The sequence below is a fragment of the Ursus americanus genome, chromosome 24 (genome assembly GCF_024610735.1).
Source record: "Ursus americanus isolate L20-20 chromosome 24, mUrsAme1.1.p, whole genome shotgun sequence".
Classification (NCBI taxonomy): Eukaryota; Metazoa; Chordata; class Mammalia; order Carnivora; family Ursidae; genus Ursus; species Ursus americanus.
Window position 1 is genome coordinate 5,756,386 of NC_142150.1, and position 14,707 is coordinate 5,771,092.

General features: G+C 38.5%; 1 protein-coding gene across 50 annotated transcripts in view; it reads right to left on the reverse strand.

The window, feature by feature from the left end:
* SOX6 (SRY-box transcription factor 6) overlaps positions 1 to 14,707 on the reverse strand; it is a 586,648-nt gene that overhangs the window by 44,953 nt on the left and 526,988 nt on the right. For all 50 annotated transcript variants that reach the window (XM_087855313.1, XM_087855321.1, XM_087855326.1 and 47 more), the window contains one exon: positions 29 to 137. In XM_087855313.1, coding sequence (XP_087711439.1) covers positions 29 to 137 — 109 coding nt within the window. The remainder of the gene's footprint in view (positions 1 to 28; positions 138 to 14,707) is intronic.

Genomic DNA, 14,707 nt, shown 5'->3' on the forward strand with positions numbered 1-14,707 from the left:
AGAAAAGAGCTACGGAAAAGCCACTCACCCTCTGCATCTTCTGGCCGCGTAAGATCGATGACACCTGGGCCCAGCTTTCCATCTTCACTTGACTTTCCTGTTAACTGGGGCCCCAAATTCTCAAAGCGTGTTCTTTCCTAGAGGAAAGAATAATCAGAGGCTTATTCTAGCTTCCGAAGCAGCCACTTTTTCCTTCCAGTTTCTATCTTGCTTCGTGAGCAAAACTTGGACTTACAAACATCGTTTCTGACCAACTGGGGACTCAGAAAAGCTTTCAGGAAGGTTCCACTAAAGCCTGTTGGTGGCACCCACAGCGCCGACCGTCTAAAGCAGAGTACCTGCAAGGAAAGGAAACTGGTGCCCGGAAGCCCGCCGGGCAGTACTGCACATCTTCTCTCACCGGGATTTGCTCCAGTAGTCTAAAAAGAATGAATGCAAGTGAAAGGTTTGAGCCCGAAGTGCAAAACTTGAAAGAGCAATTCCCATTAAAATCTACTGCTAGTTAACGAGAGAGGAATTTTCTCAATTAGAGATCACAGTTCGCATTGGTATTCCTGGGAAAATACAAATCAGAATTTTAGGCAAGAGGATTTCAAAAACAAATGTTTCAAAGCACACAGACGAGACGATGGCATCGATGCTCTTATTTTGCTTAGGAGTTTCCACTGTAACTTCCCCGGGAAGCAAAAAGGAGATTACTCCTAGCCAGCCATTGAGTGGGGAAAGTGAAAAATCTCCTGCCGCTATAGGAGGGAAACTCAAAGATGTTATACTTGTTAACCAGCTCTTCCAGGGGAAGGACACTGAAATATCACATTGAACTCTCCTTCTGCAGCTCTCTGGATGAGTAGCCGAGGGCTCACTGACCGGCAGGAAGATGGTGTTCTTGTCTGCAAAAGCACAGCGCGTGTCCCCTTCTCGCCTCCTTGCTACTCTCCAGACTCAAACTTGGCTTTGTGTGGTGCTTATGAATGAATGAAACCTTGTTGTTCATTACTATGAAACAATATTAAATGTCATGTCAGCTTGAATTTACAGACATGAAATAGCAGCTTCCAGCTCCGGGAATGGTTTCTCCATGTTATACTTAATGCATTATGCAGCAGCAGAGTGCCGATTGCTGTTCCGTCTATTGTTCAATGACCTAGTTCTGCACTGAGCACGTTCGGCACTAGATGGAAACACTCTGTGAGCGTTCTCTTCTGTAAGATGTTTAGAAACTTGGAAATATTCTTAAAGAGCAAACATACAATTACTTGATAGAGGCTGTGTCTCATTTGTACAGTCTCACTACATTTGTGCTTTCTAATATGATTATTTTTGAATATCATTATATTTCTATAATTAATTCCCATCAGTCAAATTGTGCAGGAAGTCTTCCAGTTCCCCTTCACCGTGGAATATGTTGAAATCTGTGTTGGAAGAAAACACAGCATAAACCTTGCTTTAATCTAGCACCATGTCTATGAACGATTTGCAACAAAATCGTAATCATGAATTTCCCCAAACGGGTAATACTAACTGGTTACAATAGTGGGCTATGGGCAAACCTCTGAAATACGACACTTATAAAAAACAGAATGAAAATAAAAAGCAAATTAGGCATGGTTCCCCAATATCTTCTTATGTGAAAACACCGCTGCACAAGAACAAATTAACCCAGATGCAGGCCACAACAGAAAGCAACCACAAGCCATGTGGGAGTTTCACACATTGTCGGGGGGAGGACAGCTGCTTTTAATCAGCCAATTTCTATTTTGGAGTAGCACTTTTGGTTGTCATGATGCAAAGAAAAAGAATTAAAGTGAAGATGAGTAGTACCAGGGAAAGCAAAATATTCAACCTTTGTTTTATCACATTGTTTCGCATTTCAAATATTTGCATGTGAATGCTTTGCCTATGTTAAATGCAAAAGGAGTTTTGATGTGACACCTGCAATCTTCTTGGAAGAACAACCTTTAGCTGTATTTTCATGGGGGGAAAAACAACTTTCTCTGAAAATCAACAGACCGTGCTACCTATCAATATGCATATTTCAAGTATCTTTCTAGTCATTCATTCTCTTTGATTTTACCGGAAAATATTCTCAGTAAAAAAAAAAAAATAATAAAGTTCCTGAAAGAATATCAATATTTTGACAAGGAAGGAGAAGAGGGAAAATTACATGCCATGGTTTGTAAAATCCTAGGACAACAAAGCTTACATGATGATAATATCTTTTCTTTTATAAAAAATGAAGTGCACTCACAATTCAGTATTATCAGCTTGTTTTTAATCATAACAAAAAACATTCAGAACATTCAACAACACATTCACAGTGTCTTTGAAGTCATACATTTTTCTGACTTCATTGAAAAAAAACATTCTTCTGCAGAGATACTTTCCTTATAAAATATCAATATTTTGACAGAGTAGAAGTCAAGGAAGAATATCCCATGAAACACTTGTTAAACAGGCAGAAAATAAATCAATGATAAAAATTGTTTTGGGCAGTGGGCTGCATTTTATATTTCGTAATATTAAGCACTTGTGTCTGAGATTAAAGAAGGACCCTGCAAAGCCATGCCCTTTCATATAAATTTCTACCTAGTCTCCCGGAAGATTTCCTTCTTCAAAGAATAGCTCAGAATATTTATTTGCCAGCCACATAACCATAAGATAAGAGGGCCTGATGTCTACAAGTTAGCTCCAGGCAGCTGGGCTAAGCAAAGATGTTACCAGAGAGGTGGAACATGAGCCTGGTAAATACAGGATGTGGACATGGGCACAGAGATTCGTCCAAAGATACTTAAGTTCCAAGAGGCTTCGATTTCTGGCCAGTAAGTGCCAATGGGTATGCCCCTATAGCAACCAAATATAGACAGCTGGAGGCAAGTTCCTTGCTCCAGATTTTTCCACGCACTTGAACTAGCTCTCACAATGTACACATCTCCCGAGTGAGATATTTTGGAGATGTAAGCAAAATAGCTCAACGCTAATTGAATTTCAACCCCCCCCCCCGGAAAATTCACCAATCTTCATGTTGACTGTGCAATGTGCATTTTATATGCAGCGATGTGATCAGACACTTACTTATGCATTGTCAGTCACAAAACATGCAGGCAACATAAAAGTTATTGAAAAAAATTAAAGTCTGAAAGTCAGCTCTGCTGTGTTGTAGGACTGTTGGCTCTCTAAGTGCTTTGAAATTATGATGTATGAGATAGATGTTGCATATTAAGTAAAGATATTGAAATGATAAAGCCCCCTTTAGTGAGAGCTGATGAATGTTCAATGCTACAAGCCACAAGACGCTGGCATCCATCATCTTCACATATTATCGGAGTCAATGACGGGGCAGCCTCACTGATGACAGATAGACTGCTGCATTATTATCCCTTATTTCCAGAGTCACTGAACAAACCATTCAACTCCTCGGGCATTATTTTTAACTTTGCATTAAATTAGCAACTTCTCCCTCCCTACCACGGCAAGATTGATCAATTTTGTTTTTGCATCAGTGGAGAAAGAGAATGGATTTGGGGTGACTAAAAGAACAGAGCCTTGCTTCCCTCTAAGAAAAAAAAAATCAACTTCCTCTTACTGGCAACAAATGTAAAATTGTGATATGGGGAAAGAACAGCAATGAAACAGTAAGCACACAATAATGGCTTTTCTTTGCACTTAGATAAAAGCTGAATTTTTGATGTGCACAGTATATTTTAATAAAATTTTATATACTATGTTTTATACACTTATTGGCTATTCCATAATAATGTGTGTGCTAACAGTAAAATTGCTCTTAAATTTATGTGTGTTATTTATACGTTCCCCCGTAACAATGCTTTTTGTTGTAAAAAATATTCTGTTTATTAATGTAACTTTACAACCACTGCATCCAAGATCCATGGTAAATTAATGACATTTTTATTATTTTATAGTGTCATTAAATTTTTACTGATCACTCCATCAAACAGAGGCAGTAAAGGCCATAATGTAAACTGGGACACTTAGATCAGGCAGCAGGAAGACATTCCATATAGTCTGAAGAAAACTGCTAGCAATAAATGATATTTATACCATCTTTAAGCATGTTAGAATACTTGGATAAGTTTGGCAAAACTGTTTCAGTAGTAGAGTGGATTGTGTACTTAAATAACAGTTTGCTTGCCAGCAAGACAAGTCTTTTTCAAAGCATCTGTGAGATGACTGATTGCAGCCTTCTTCTGGAAAACACCACATGAACGGTACGATGTGCTGGGCACCCTCCCCTCGGGATTACCAGCACTGACCAGCCTACACCAGACCTCGACTCATTTCAGCACAGTCCCCTTTTCCACAGACTGAAGTGGAGATCGGTACATGCCAAGAGAAGCTTTTTGTTCATTGCAACAAATACATTTCACTTGACAACTAACCATGGCTGGACAATGATGTGATATATTTTATTCGAATGGTCTAGATGAGAGGTACTTTACCAACCTTTCTTCAATGCTCATTTCTAAAGAATGTCTGAATGGGGGTCATTCATAGCAGCCACAGAACATATACCGAAGGGGCCATTACATACACTGCAGTTCAAATGGGCAAAAAAATAATTCTCTCATGTTACTTTCACATAGGAAATACCTTATAAATACCTTATATTAGTATACTCTACACTGATTCTCAATTAGTCTGTTAATAGAATATTTGTATATATATTTTGTGTAAATATTTTACAGTATCTTATATAAATGTATACATATCATATATACATAATAGTAATTAGATAGGAGTAATTAGAAAATTTTATGCTCACACAATCACAAATTCAGAATCACCTATCTCCTATGTGAGGATTTGGGCATGAGTCTTTTTTAAGTAAATAAGAATTTTGTTGTTATATCCAAAAATACATATTTAAATAATGAAGACTTCTTTCAAATATGTAATAATAAGGAGTTTTGTAGAGAAAGTTAATACTGCAGCACCTCCAGTCATGTTCTTGTGTATTCCTGAAGCAGAGTTTTCTGAGAGTAAGAACAAATACTTGAAATGAACGAATACTACGAATAGGAATTGTCTAAGGCCAGTGTCCTGAGACACTTCTATCCTCAAAGTTGCCAGCTTTGTCTAAGTTGTGAGTACTCCCCAGAAGAAGCCTTGCCACTTCATCCCAGCTCCCAGTCTTAGTTTCTCTCCAACCCAGGAAAACTTTCCCCAACTGAAAGCGAAGACTTCCCTGCAAAAGCAGCTTTCCCCTTACACAACCTCCCTTCCTGTCCTCTCTTTACATCACTACTATTTACCCTGCTTTCCTTGTCCTTCCATGCTCAGTCCCTCATCCAGTCTTGCTCATTCTTCTTTCACAGAGCCCCTGACACTGGTGCCCCGTCTTCCTCCCTCCCACCCCATCATCACTAACTGCCCCTGCACTCACACGCACGCACTCCTAGATCACTGCCACTACCTCCTTTCTGGGCTGCCTGATCGCGGTGCTGCCCTCCCAGTCCATCGATGCACGCTCCTTGCACGGTTCCAATTCATAGCTCTGATTTTAAACCTTCCACGCCTTCCTGCTTTCTGTTGCATTCCATTCAAACTCCTCTACCTGGCTTTCAAGTCCTTCATACACTGCTCCTCACATGACTTTTAAAATTCCATTTCCTACAACTCTCCCATTATACATCCTCTGCTCTGGACGGACAGGATCCTCCCGGCCTTCCCGTAGTAACACCATGATCACGCCGCTGCTAGGATAAGCTTCCTACTCTCTTCTTCCTTGCCAAATGCTACTCATATTGAAAAACCCAAGTTGTCTGTGAACTCTATCACCTCTCTGAGCTACCTGCTTTTTGATATACAAAATTCTTAGTCTTCCCTATATAATTGGCCCCTAGTTATATACTATTTAAAAAAATCGAGCTTTGGTTCATCTGCACCTCCAAGTCTCCCCCTGAAACATCAGAAGATTTTTCAAGCCATGGGTTTGTTTTACACCTTTTCTATATATCTTACACAGCATTTAGTAGTAGTGCTCATAAATACTTGCAGGTTTTACAAGGCCACATAATTGATTTACCCACATTAAAAAAAAAAAAAACCTGTACAAGTGAGTGTCCCAAAGAAGCAAGAACTACCAATTTTCTAATATTTCAAGTTTGTGATAGAGATGTTTAGATTCAACACTCCACTTGTGGTGATGTCTCTTTGGGCAATATATATAATAATAATCAAAACAAGGAAATCCAAAAAAAATCTTAAATATTTTATAAAAAAGACAAATAAGCAATGTTAAAAGAACACAATAGAAGGTATTATGAAAAAGTGGTTTTTGAGTCTAACTTGGAATTTCTGCAATATAGCACTTACATCTTTCAAAATAAAAAGCGTTCCCTCCCTCTCTCTCTCTCTCCCCTTCTCTCTTTTTTAAGCAGGACAATGCTAAGTATAATGTTGAGACAGAGAGAGTCTGTATCTTATTCTGAAAGACTTGTTCTAATTCCTCGCTCTGGACATATCTTGCCACGATGTGCTATTCAAGAAATACTACTTAAGCATACATACGGTTTCCTTTTTATTGATTTGACAAGCTCAATCACTTTATTAGCCTTCACTTAATATCCTTTATTATATATTTAGTAATTCAGTGAAGGATCAAAAACGTAGGCTTTACATTAGAAAGTAACCACATGTACTTTTAAAAAGGCGATTCTTGTTTGGAAGGAGTTATTTTGGAAGCACTGGGATTTACTTTCATAGTGATATTTTGGTCGCAGAGTCGGTAATCATGGTAATAAAGACTCTGGCTGGGAGAAATGAGGGTTATTATTGAACCTCATTGTTAAATGACATTTTGTCAGCTAAAACTATTAATTTGTCTAGCTTTTAATACACCCTTAACACCAAAAGTGTGCTAGGACTCATGAATTAGTTAAGGCCTAAGTTTTTCAACTGTGTTTGCCCCCGTAGCATAAATACATGCATTGGAGTGGAGGCGGGAAAGAGGGTCACTCACGATCATATACTGTGTGCAAGGCTCTTTCCAATGAGTATTTCCTTTAACCCTTACACCAATACTACAAGGAGAATATTACTAACAGTTTTACAAGAGAAAAAGGTGAGGCTTCAGAAAGATTTTTTTTCAGAAAGAATTTTTTCTATTTTCTTTAAGTCACTTAACCAAAATTTAGATTGGTATTTGTGCTGAGGTGAATTTAGGATCATAAGTCTACAACTTAATTACCATGTGATCTCTCTGAGCCCGTATTATCATTTGTAAAATAAAATAGAAAATGCTCATGCCGCAGGGTTGTGATGATGAAATAAGAGATAAGATGTGTGAGTGCTTAGCAAAAATAAAGCAACTCGTAAAATATCCACTTATGTTAAAGATATTATTTAGTGTTTGCTAAATGTTTCAAAGCTAAACGCTAATGAAGAAAGTGTCCTGATCTAAAGGCCAATATCCATTCTCCTGTATCAACAAGGCAACTGTATAAACACAAACTGCTTTCCTTTTTGTCTTGGTTGCTAAGCATCTCCGAACTAAATTTAAATCTCAACCTTAGTAACCATGTAGTACCTGGATCTTGTTATTCTGTACTTATAAGCCTTCGATACTCCCCTTCCTCTGCATAAGGAGAACCAAACTTCTCTGCAGAGCCTGCACAACCTTTTATGATGTGGCTCCTCTTCTCCTCATCAGCTTTATGTCCTATGCATTCCGGTTTATATTCTCTGTTACAATAAGATGGAACTTCTTAGAGTTCCCGAACAACAGAATTGTGATATTGTATGGCCTTGTGTATCTGCCTACGCCATTCCTTCTTTCTGGAATGCCCTTTCCTTACTGATAACATCATACTTAGTCCTTTCCAGGCCTAATTAAAGCATTTCTCCTGGACACACTCCTTTGTTGACTGCTCTCCCCCAGCTCCATGAACAAATTAACACTTTCTCTTTTGTTCCATCATACACCATGTTTATAGAAAAGGATGCTACAAGAATTGGTTTATATGTCTGTTTACATGTCTCCCCAGCTTACTCCTTAAGGTGCAGCGTCTGTCTATTGTTATCTGTACATTATTAGGGCCTCTCGTGATGTTGGCACATACTAGGCACTCTGGTTGCTAAATCCCGATAATCCTGATAAAATTATTTCCCTCTCTTCATTCATTTGAATTTTACTTTTAAATAAAATTAAATTAATTTTTAGGTCTTTTGTGAAAACAGTGAGATATAAATGATTAAAAGCTGGGTAAATACAAAGGAAGGTGGCCGTGTCAGTTGAACAATGGAGTGATACCCTGATCAGAGCTGGCCTGGTACTGAGATACAGGAAGTCTGCCTAGTTATTATTATTATAATACGAAAGAGCTCTGTAAGAATCTTTCCTAAAATCTCAACCACCGCCACAACCTTCAAACCTTCTTCTACAGTCTTACGTTACATTGCTTAGCAATTCATCATTAGTAATTCATTCTTTGAATTAGTTAATAATGCCAGTATTTTATGAAAGGACAAAGGAATAAACTGTTAAACAAAATCAATAATCATGTGCGAACACATGAACAGAGACATAAAGCATTTGGTCACAGGAGTTCCTTAGGTACTGTAATCCCAAAGGAAGTGGATGCACAAGAGTTTGAGAACACCCAAACTAAGCCAATAAAGTTGTTAGGGGCTGACCTGGGTCTTCTTAAATTCACATGTTGAAACCCTAACCCCTAGCACCTCAGAATGTGACTCTTTTTGGAGACAGAGACTGTGAGGAGGTGATTAAATTAAAATGAGGCCTTTAAGTTGGGCCCCAGTCCAATCTGACTGGTGTCCTGAAGGGGAGGAGATATTTGAAACATGCAGAGAGAGAGAGACATTAGAAACGTGTGCTCACAGAAGAAAGACCATGTGAGGACACAGTGAAAATGTAGCCATCTGCAAGCCAAGGAGAAAGGCCTCAGGGGAAATCGATCCCACTGGCACCTTGCTCTTGAACACCCAGCTTCCAGGATCGTGAGAAAACAACCTTTTGTCGTGTAAGCCATCCAGTTGTGGCATTTGTCATGGCAGCCCTAGCAAATGAATACAGTGTTTCCTCTGCCTTTTCTATCATAAAAGGCTCTTGTCACCACTGCTCCAAAAATATCAAATAGTAAGGCAACAAATTTTTGTCTTGCCTCAGAAACAATTATCTGGAAGCTTTTGCCATTAGGACCTAGCAGAGTTGACAACTCTATCTATCTATCTATCTATCTATCTATCTATCTATCTATCTATCTATCTATCTGGGATTCTTCAAGAAGAGGAAGTTCTCTGTTAAAGGGAAAGAAGACTTGTAATGGCTTGGCCGAAGTTTTCAAGATTCCAGAAGATTCACACTTGAGGCAAGATATAAAATCAATGCCGTTTGACTTAAGCTGTTCAGATCACCACTCAGCATGCTGAGAAATGCCACTGGACCGTAAGGTCCTTGGGGGAGGGAAAGCGTCTCCTGATCCTCTCGATGTCCGCCAAGGGCTGTGCCCTGTAACCACAGAAGGAGCGCGCAGCACATGGCTGCTGAAATGAACTGATGTCTACAGAGTTTCTTGTGGGTATGTTTTATGGAGGTTTCAAAAACCTTCGCAAATGATGTATGACAAGTTTCCCTCAGGATTTGAAGAGTACACCAAACTAAGCAAGTTCTCTCCCACACCCCTGGCAAGGACAGCGCCCTGTATATCTCCTGTAACACACACTTAGACTCTTGTCACTGACCATCATATGATAAACGATAAAGTAGCATTAACTCTGAAGATATGAGATCCTTTTAGGTTTGGGAGCCACTGAGTTAAATTAGTTTCATCAGGATTATAGTGCTTACTGAACCCCTTTAACCAAATGCTTTCTGTCTCATTCATATGGTTTTAATATGGTTTTAACCAATTGCAAGGTTATTTATAAGTTTGCAATTCCCAAGTAGAGTTATAAAGTGTTCAGATTTAAGCAAATCCAGTTGTGTGGCAGCCCAACTCCTACTTACAGGCGGTTTCCAACTTTGTATTCATTTACAGAGGCATGATGCATATTTGTTCCTGAATATTCTCTGATTAACTGTTTGCTTCAGTAACAAGTTCACAAAAAGTTTCGTTGTAAAAAGTATAGGAACTCCTATGAAAACTGAACACATGATTGTAAAAACTGGTGAATTTTATCTCCACTTAAAGCACCAGCAAGACTTCATTATTCTAACATTTATCATATGAACAAAGAGTGTCACAATAAAATTAATGACCAGCTAAGCAAATGTCTTTGTCCAAAAAAAAAAAAAAAAAATCGGGAATTCTATTTTTTCAAAATCTAAGTACTTGATTTCAGATACCTATTTAATTGACAATGTGTACCTTTTAATATTATTTGTGGAAACACAGATGTAGTTTATTCAAGTTAAAGACACCAAAGCTATATAAACCAAGAATGAATATCTTCTTCAAAAATACACCTTCTATTCAGCTTTAGCTGGCAAGCTGATAAATTTTGAAAATTTTTTTCCTCAAAAACACAAATACAAACGATGGGGAAAATAGAAGGTATTGACACCACATATTTGTTTTAATTTACGAGATATATATTACATCTCCTAAGAGATTTTCCTATAATGTAAAGAAATATGTGTATTACTAAATAACATATATCTTAAAAAGAAAAGTAGGGAGCATGCTGCTAGAAGGAGAAGTAAGGGCATCTTTATTCAGAGAGCATGGAGACCAAGGAGGTTAGGATGCTAACCCAAAGTACAGCAGCTAACCAGTAACAGATCTAGAACACACTTCTTAGCCTTCAGACTCCCAGTCTCCTGCTCCTTCCACTGAACTATTCTGCACCACGTGTGCTCTTTACAAGCTATGCCAGTCCCTGTTTACTTCATCTGTAAAACGAGGAAGCTGAACTCACTTATCTCCATGGTTTCTTCCAGCTCTGAAATCTTATGATTCTATGATACTCAATTCTGTTCTCCCGAGACCTACGGTGCTGCATACAGTGGTAAAATCACTTTGCCGTGTCATAGAAAGAATTTGAACAGTTATTCATATTTTCAAGGAAATCGTTCAAAGATAATCCATTTGTCAAACAAGTCTTCCAAACCATGGTCACATTTAGCCAAAAAAGGATTTATTTGCTGTTTCTGAAATTTCATCTCCACTATAGGCAACAGTAAATAGAAGGGAGAGGACACGAAGGGAAGGGAAGGGAAGGGAAGGGAAGGGAAGGGAAGGGAAGGGAAGGCAAGGCAAGGCAAGGCAAGGCAAGGCAAGGCAAGGCAAGGCAAGGCAAGGCAAGGCAAGGCAAGGCAAGGCAAAGGAAAGAGGCAGGAAAAATCAGAGGGGAGATATTCTAGCCTGAAATTGGCATAAATATGCCTCATATCCCTACTTTGGCATTCATTATGGTGACACTAACACAGACTAAATCCCTTTCTCTCTGAAAACAAAGTAAAACATAAAGATTACTACTAAGAAAAGGGCCTCTCTTCAGGAAAAACAACAATGAATACTAATTAACTCCTTGCTGTCAAGATTTGGATATTCTGCTATGATCCTCCTTCCAGGAAATAGGAAGTACTAAGGTCAAGGGGTGTCACAAATGACTTTTCAAATAAAAAATAAAAATAAAACTAATCCAAGATTTTGTCTGATTATTTGTGGAAGAACTTTTCTTTAAAATTAAGTAAAATTAAAATTTGGAAACTATGTTTTCATGTCATGAAATTTAAAAAATCATTTTAAAATTGAAATTTTTAAAATGAGTTTAAAACAAGAAGAAAATATTTAGGACCCTATTTAAAATAGTACTCCAACATGGCAACATTACAAAGGACAAAAGATAGTGCCCAACTGTGGTGATATGTGTTAATTGTATGGTTTTCCAAAGATGTGGGAGAACTGATATCAATTACAGTATAATTACCATTACTTCCAACAGAGTTAACATGTAGTTACCACAAAATAACGTACAATTAACTGGTGTCACATTGCACACCAGACTAAATAAGATACAAATTAAAAATTCCCAAATGTAGCCATAATACTCTTCAATCTTTTAAAAAAAATAAAACAGCAAGTTTTCTCTGATCATGTCACAGTATTTCTCAAGAATTAGTGTGACTATTTAAAAGAGGGAGAAACTGTGACATATAAGTAGAAAGAACCATTTTTAGCTACACAGTGAAAAACTGCACAGGGAGGGAGATGTACATATTAACACAAATTTAAAGGTAATAAGCTAAAGCTATTGGAAATAAAATGAGAATTTTCCTCACATGTCTTTTGGTTCCTGAAAATTAGCCAGCTATGTTTTACAAGCGAGTTCAAGAATGTTCCTAGTTTTTACTGACACCTAACAGTTTTTCCTGTATTTATTGAACACTGGACAGCAGCCTGCTTTCGTGGTGCCACAGAAGGACCCAGAAAGGAGAAACTCTCCGTCTAGGAAGGGAGCTCACACAGAAGTTCTAGTTATTTGCTGTGTGAGGTGGTAAATCATGTCTCAATATGAGCATTTTCCTTATCAGGAGGTGAACTGCAGGGACAAAGAAAGCTACAGTTCAGAGTAAAGAAGTGAAATTCCTCCTTGGAATGTCTCAAGTCAGCAACAAACACTCAGGATGCCTCCACTTGCTGCATTGGAGAGGGGCACGTGCGGGAACACGAACATGCCAAATGCTCCTCTAGGTTTAATTGGAAAAGAACTGAAAATGGCAGAGTGCAATGCTGTGAAGTTGATGAGAGGACAAAGGGAAAGTAGCTGTATTTGAAATACAGCTACAGTGTATCTGCCGTATCCGTTTCAAACATCTGGGCTTCCAATTATTTATTGAACTCATGTGTAAGACTTATTTGGGAACACTGCAAACATTATAGAACAGGAACATGCAAACTGCTTTGTAAAATACTTGCAGGACTGAACTGTTGCTGAAATCTTGAATAATATGATTGAAAACTGCTCGGGGACTGTTATCTTTTGGTAAGCGTGTGAAAACCCCAAAGAGGTTAATATGCCAAGAATAAATTTTGTAAACCGCATGCTATTAATATAGCAGACAACATTTTATTAGAAACTTGTGTTCTGCATATTTTTAAAAATTTCGTTAATCTGGCTTTGTTCGTCTTTAAATGCGTACTTGAGATTCAATGAGGCTGGACACTTTCGTAAAAAGACTGCACATCTTGCTGGAAGATGGCAGAAGCCTCTGCCTAGCCCCACAAAGCTTTCAGGGCAGTTTGTGCTCTCTGTAGTTGCTCCTTCTCTTTTTCTCTCTGTGTGGAGCTCAGGAAGAGATGCCTTATTCTTGCACCCACGTCCATTGTTCTACTATTTAATTCATGCCTCTTTTGCGGGGCTCCGAGGGAAACCGAACCGGTTAGGGACGATGCCAGCAGAACAATGACGGGCACACCGTTACGCCACGTTACTCCCCCTTGTTCCCACAGCGCTGCTGCACTCCTCTGATTATTGCAGCCTCACAAAATGTGCTGATCACTGTGTGTGAGGCGGCACTGCCGGCCCTGCGAAGCTAATATCCCAGATAGGGTACGTTATGCACGTGGTGTAAATGAGGTGTGTACTCACCGTGTATCGGCCGTGTGTCACCAGAGAGCCGGCACAAGGGAGGACCGGGGCGAGAGCTTATTACACCCTTTCACTATGTCCACAAAGGGAAAAAAAAAAATCACCTGCTCCTCATGGCTGACTTTAATTGGCACACACTTGAAATAGTTTCCATTTAAAATACATTTGGGGTAGTAAAGCTTCTTAGTTGATATTATATTAGGAAAAAGAAAAGGGCTGTCATCTCCACATTCAGAAATCAGACACTGAAATGCTTGCATTTAAAATATAGTTGGGGTACAGCTTTTTATTTGCTGTAACATTAGGAAAAAAGAAAAGGGCTGTTATCTCCACATTCAGAAATTAGACACTGAAATGCAGTGTATTTTAGGTGGTAACAGTGCGGTTAGAGACTGCATCAACTCTATTTCTCAAAAACTCAGAAACTGATCTTTAGCTTTTTGTTTCCACAATTGAAACATCAAGATAATAATAGCATTGGAGCTGAAAATCTGATTTAGTTCATAAATCAGAACCTGGTCTTATAATTCAAATTTGGGTATTAAATAGGAAGATTATTTTAAAATTAGGAATCTGACTTCCCAGTCTAAAATCAAGGGCTTCCATGTAATTAAACCATTTCTTCCTACAGAATGAGGGAATGTGCTTAGACCACAGGTACAAATTTCTAAATGAAATAAAAGCAACACCTCCAGGGGCCTTCTTACTGGACCATCAATTAGCAAGCGCACATTTGTTCCTGAAGCCTGGTAGCGGCTGTCCTTGTCCTTCTCCATCGTCAGCCTAAACAAGGGCAAACCTGGAAAATTAACCAGAGCGGAACACGGGGCAGAGAGAGTGTTCACTCACTCCCAAAGATTGTCTAATGTTAACTACAATGGACTTGCACACTCTCAAAGAAAAAACAGTTATTCATAGAACAAATCACTTCCCACGTGAACATGACATCTAGCAGAGTCTTTAAACCTCCGTGGAATTTTTTAATTTTTAATTTTCAGACCAATGGATGACTTAAGAGAAGAAGATCATAACAATTATATAAAGGTTTTAAGATTATAGCTCTTATTTAATTCTACGGTATATATTTGACACAAAGGAGAGCACAACCTTAAAAAAGACCAAATCTTCTTTCACT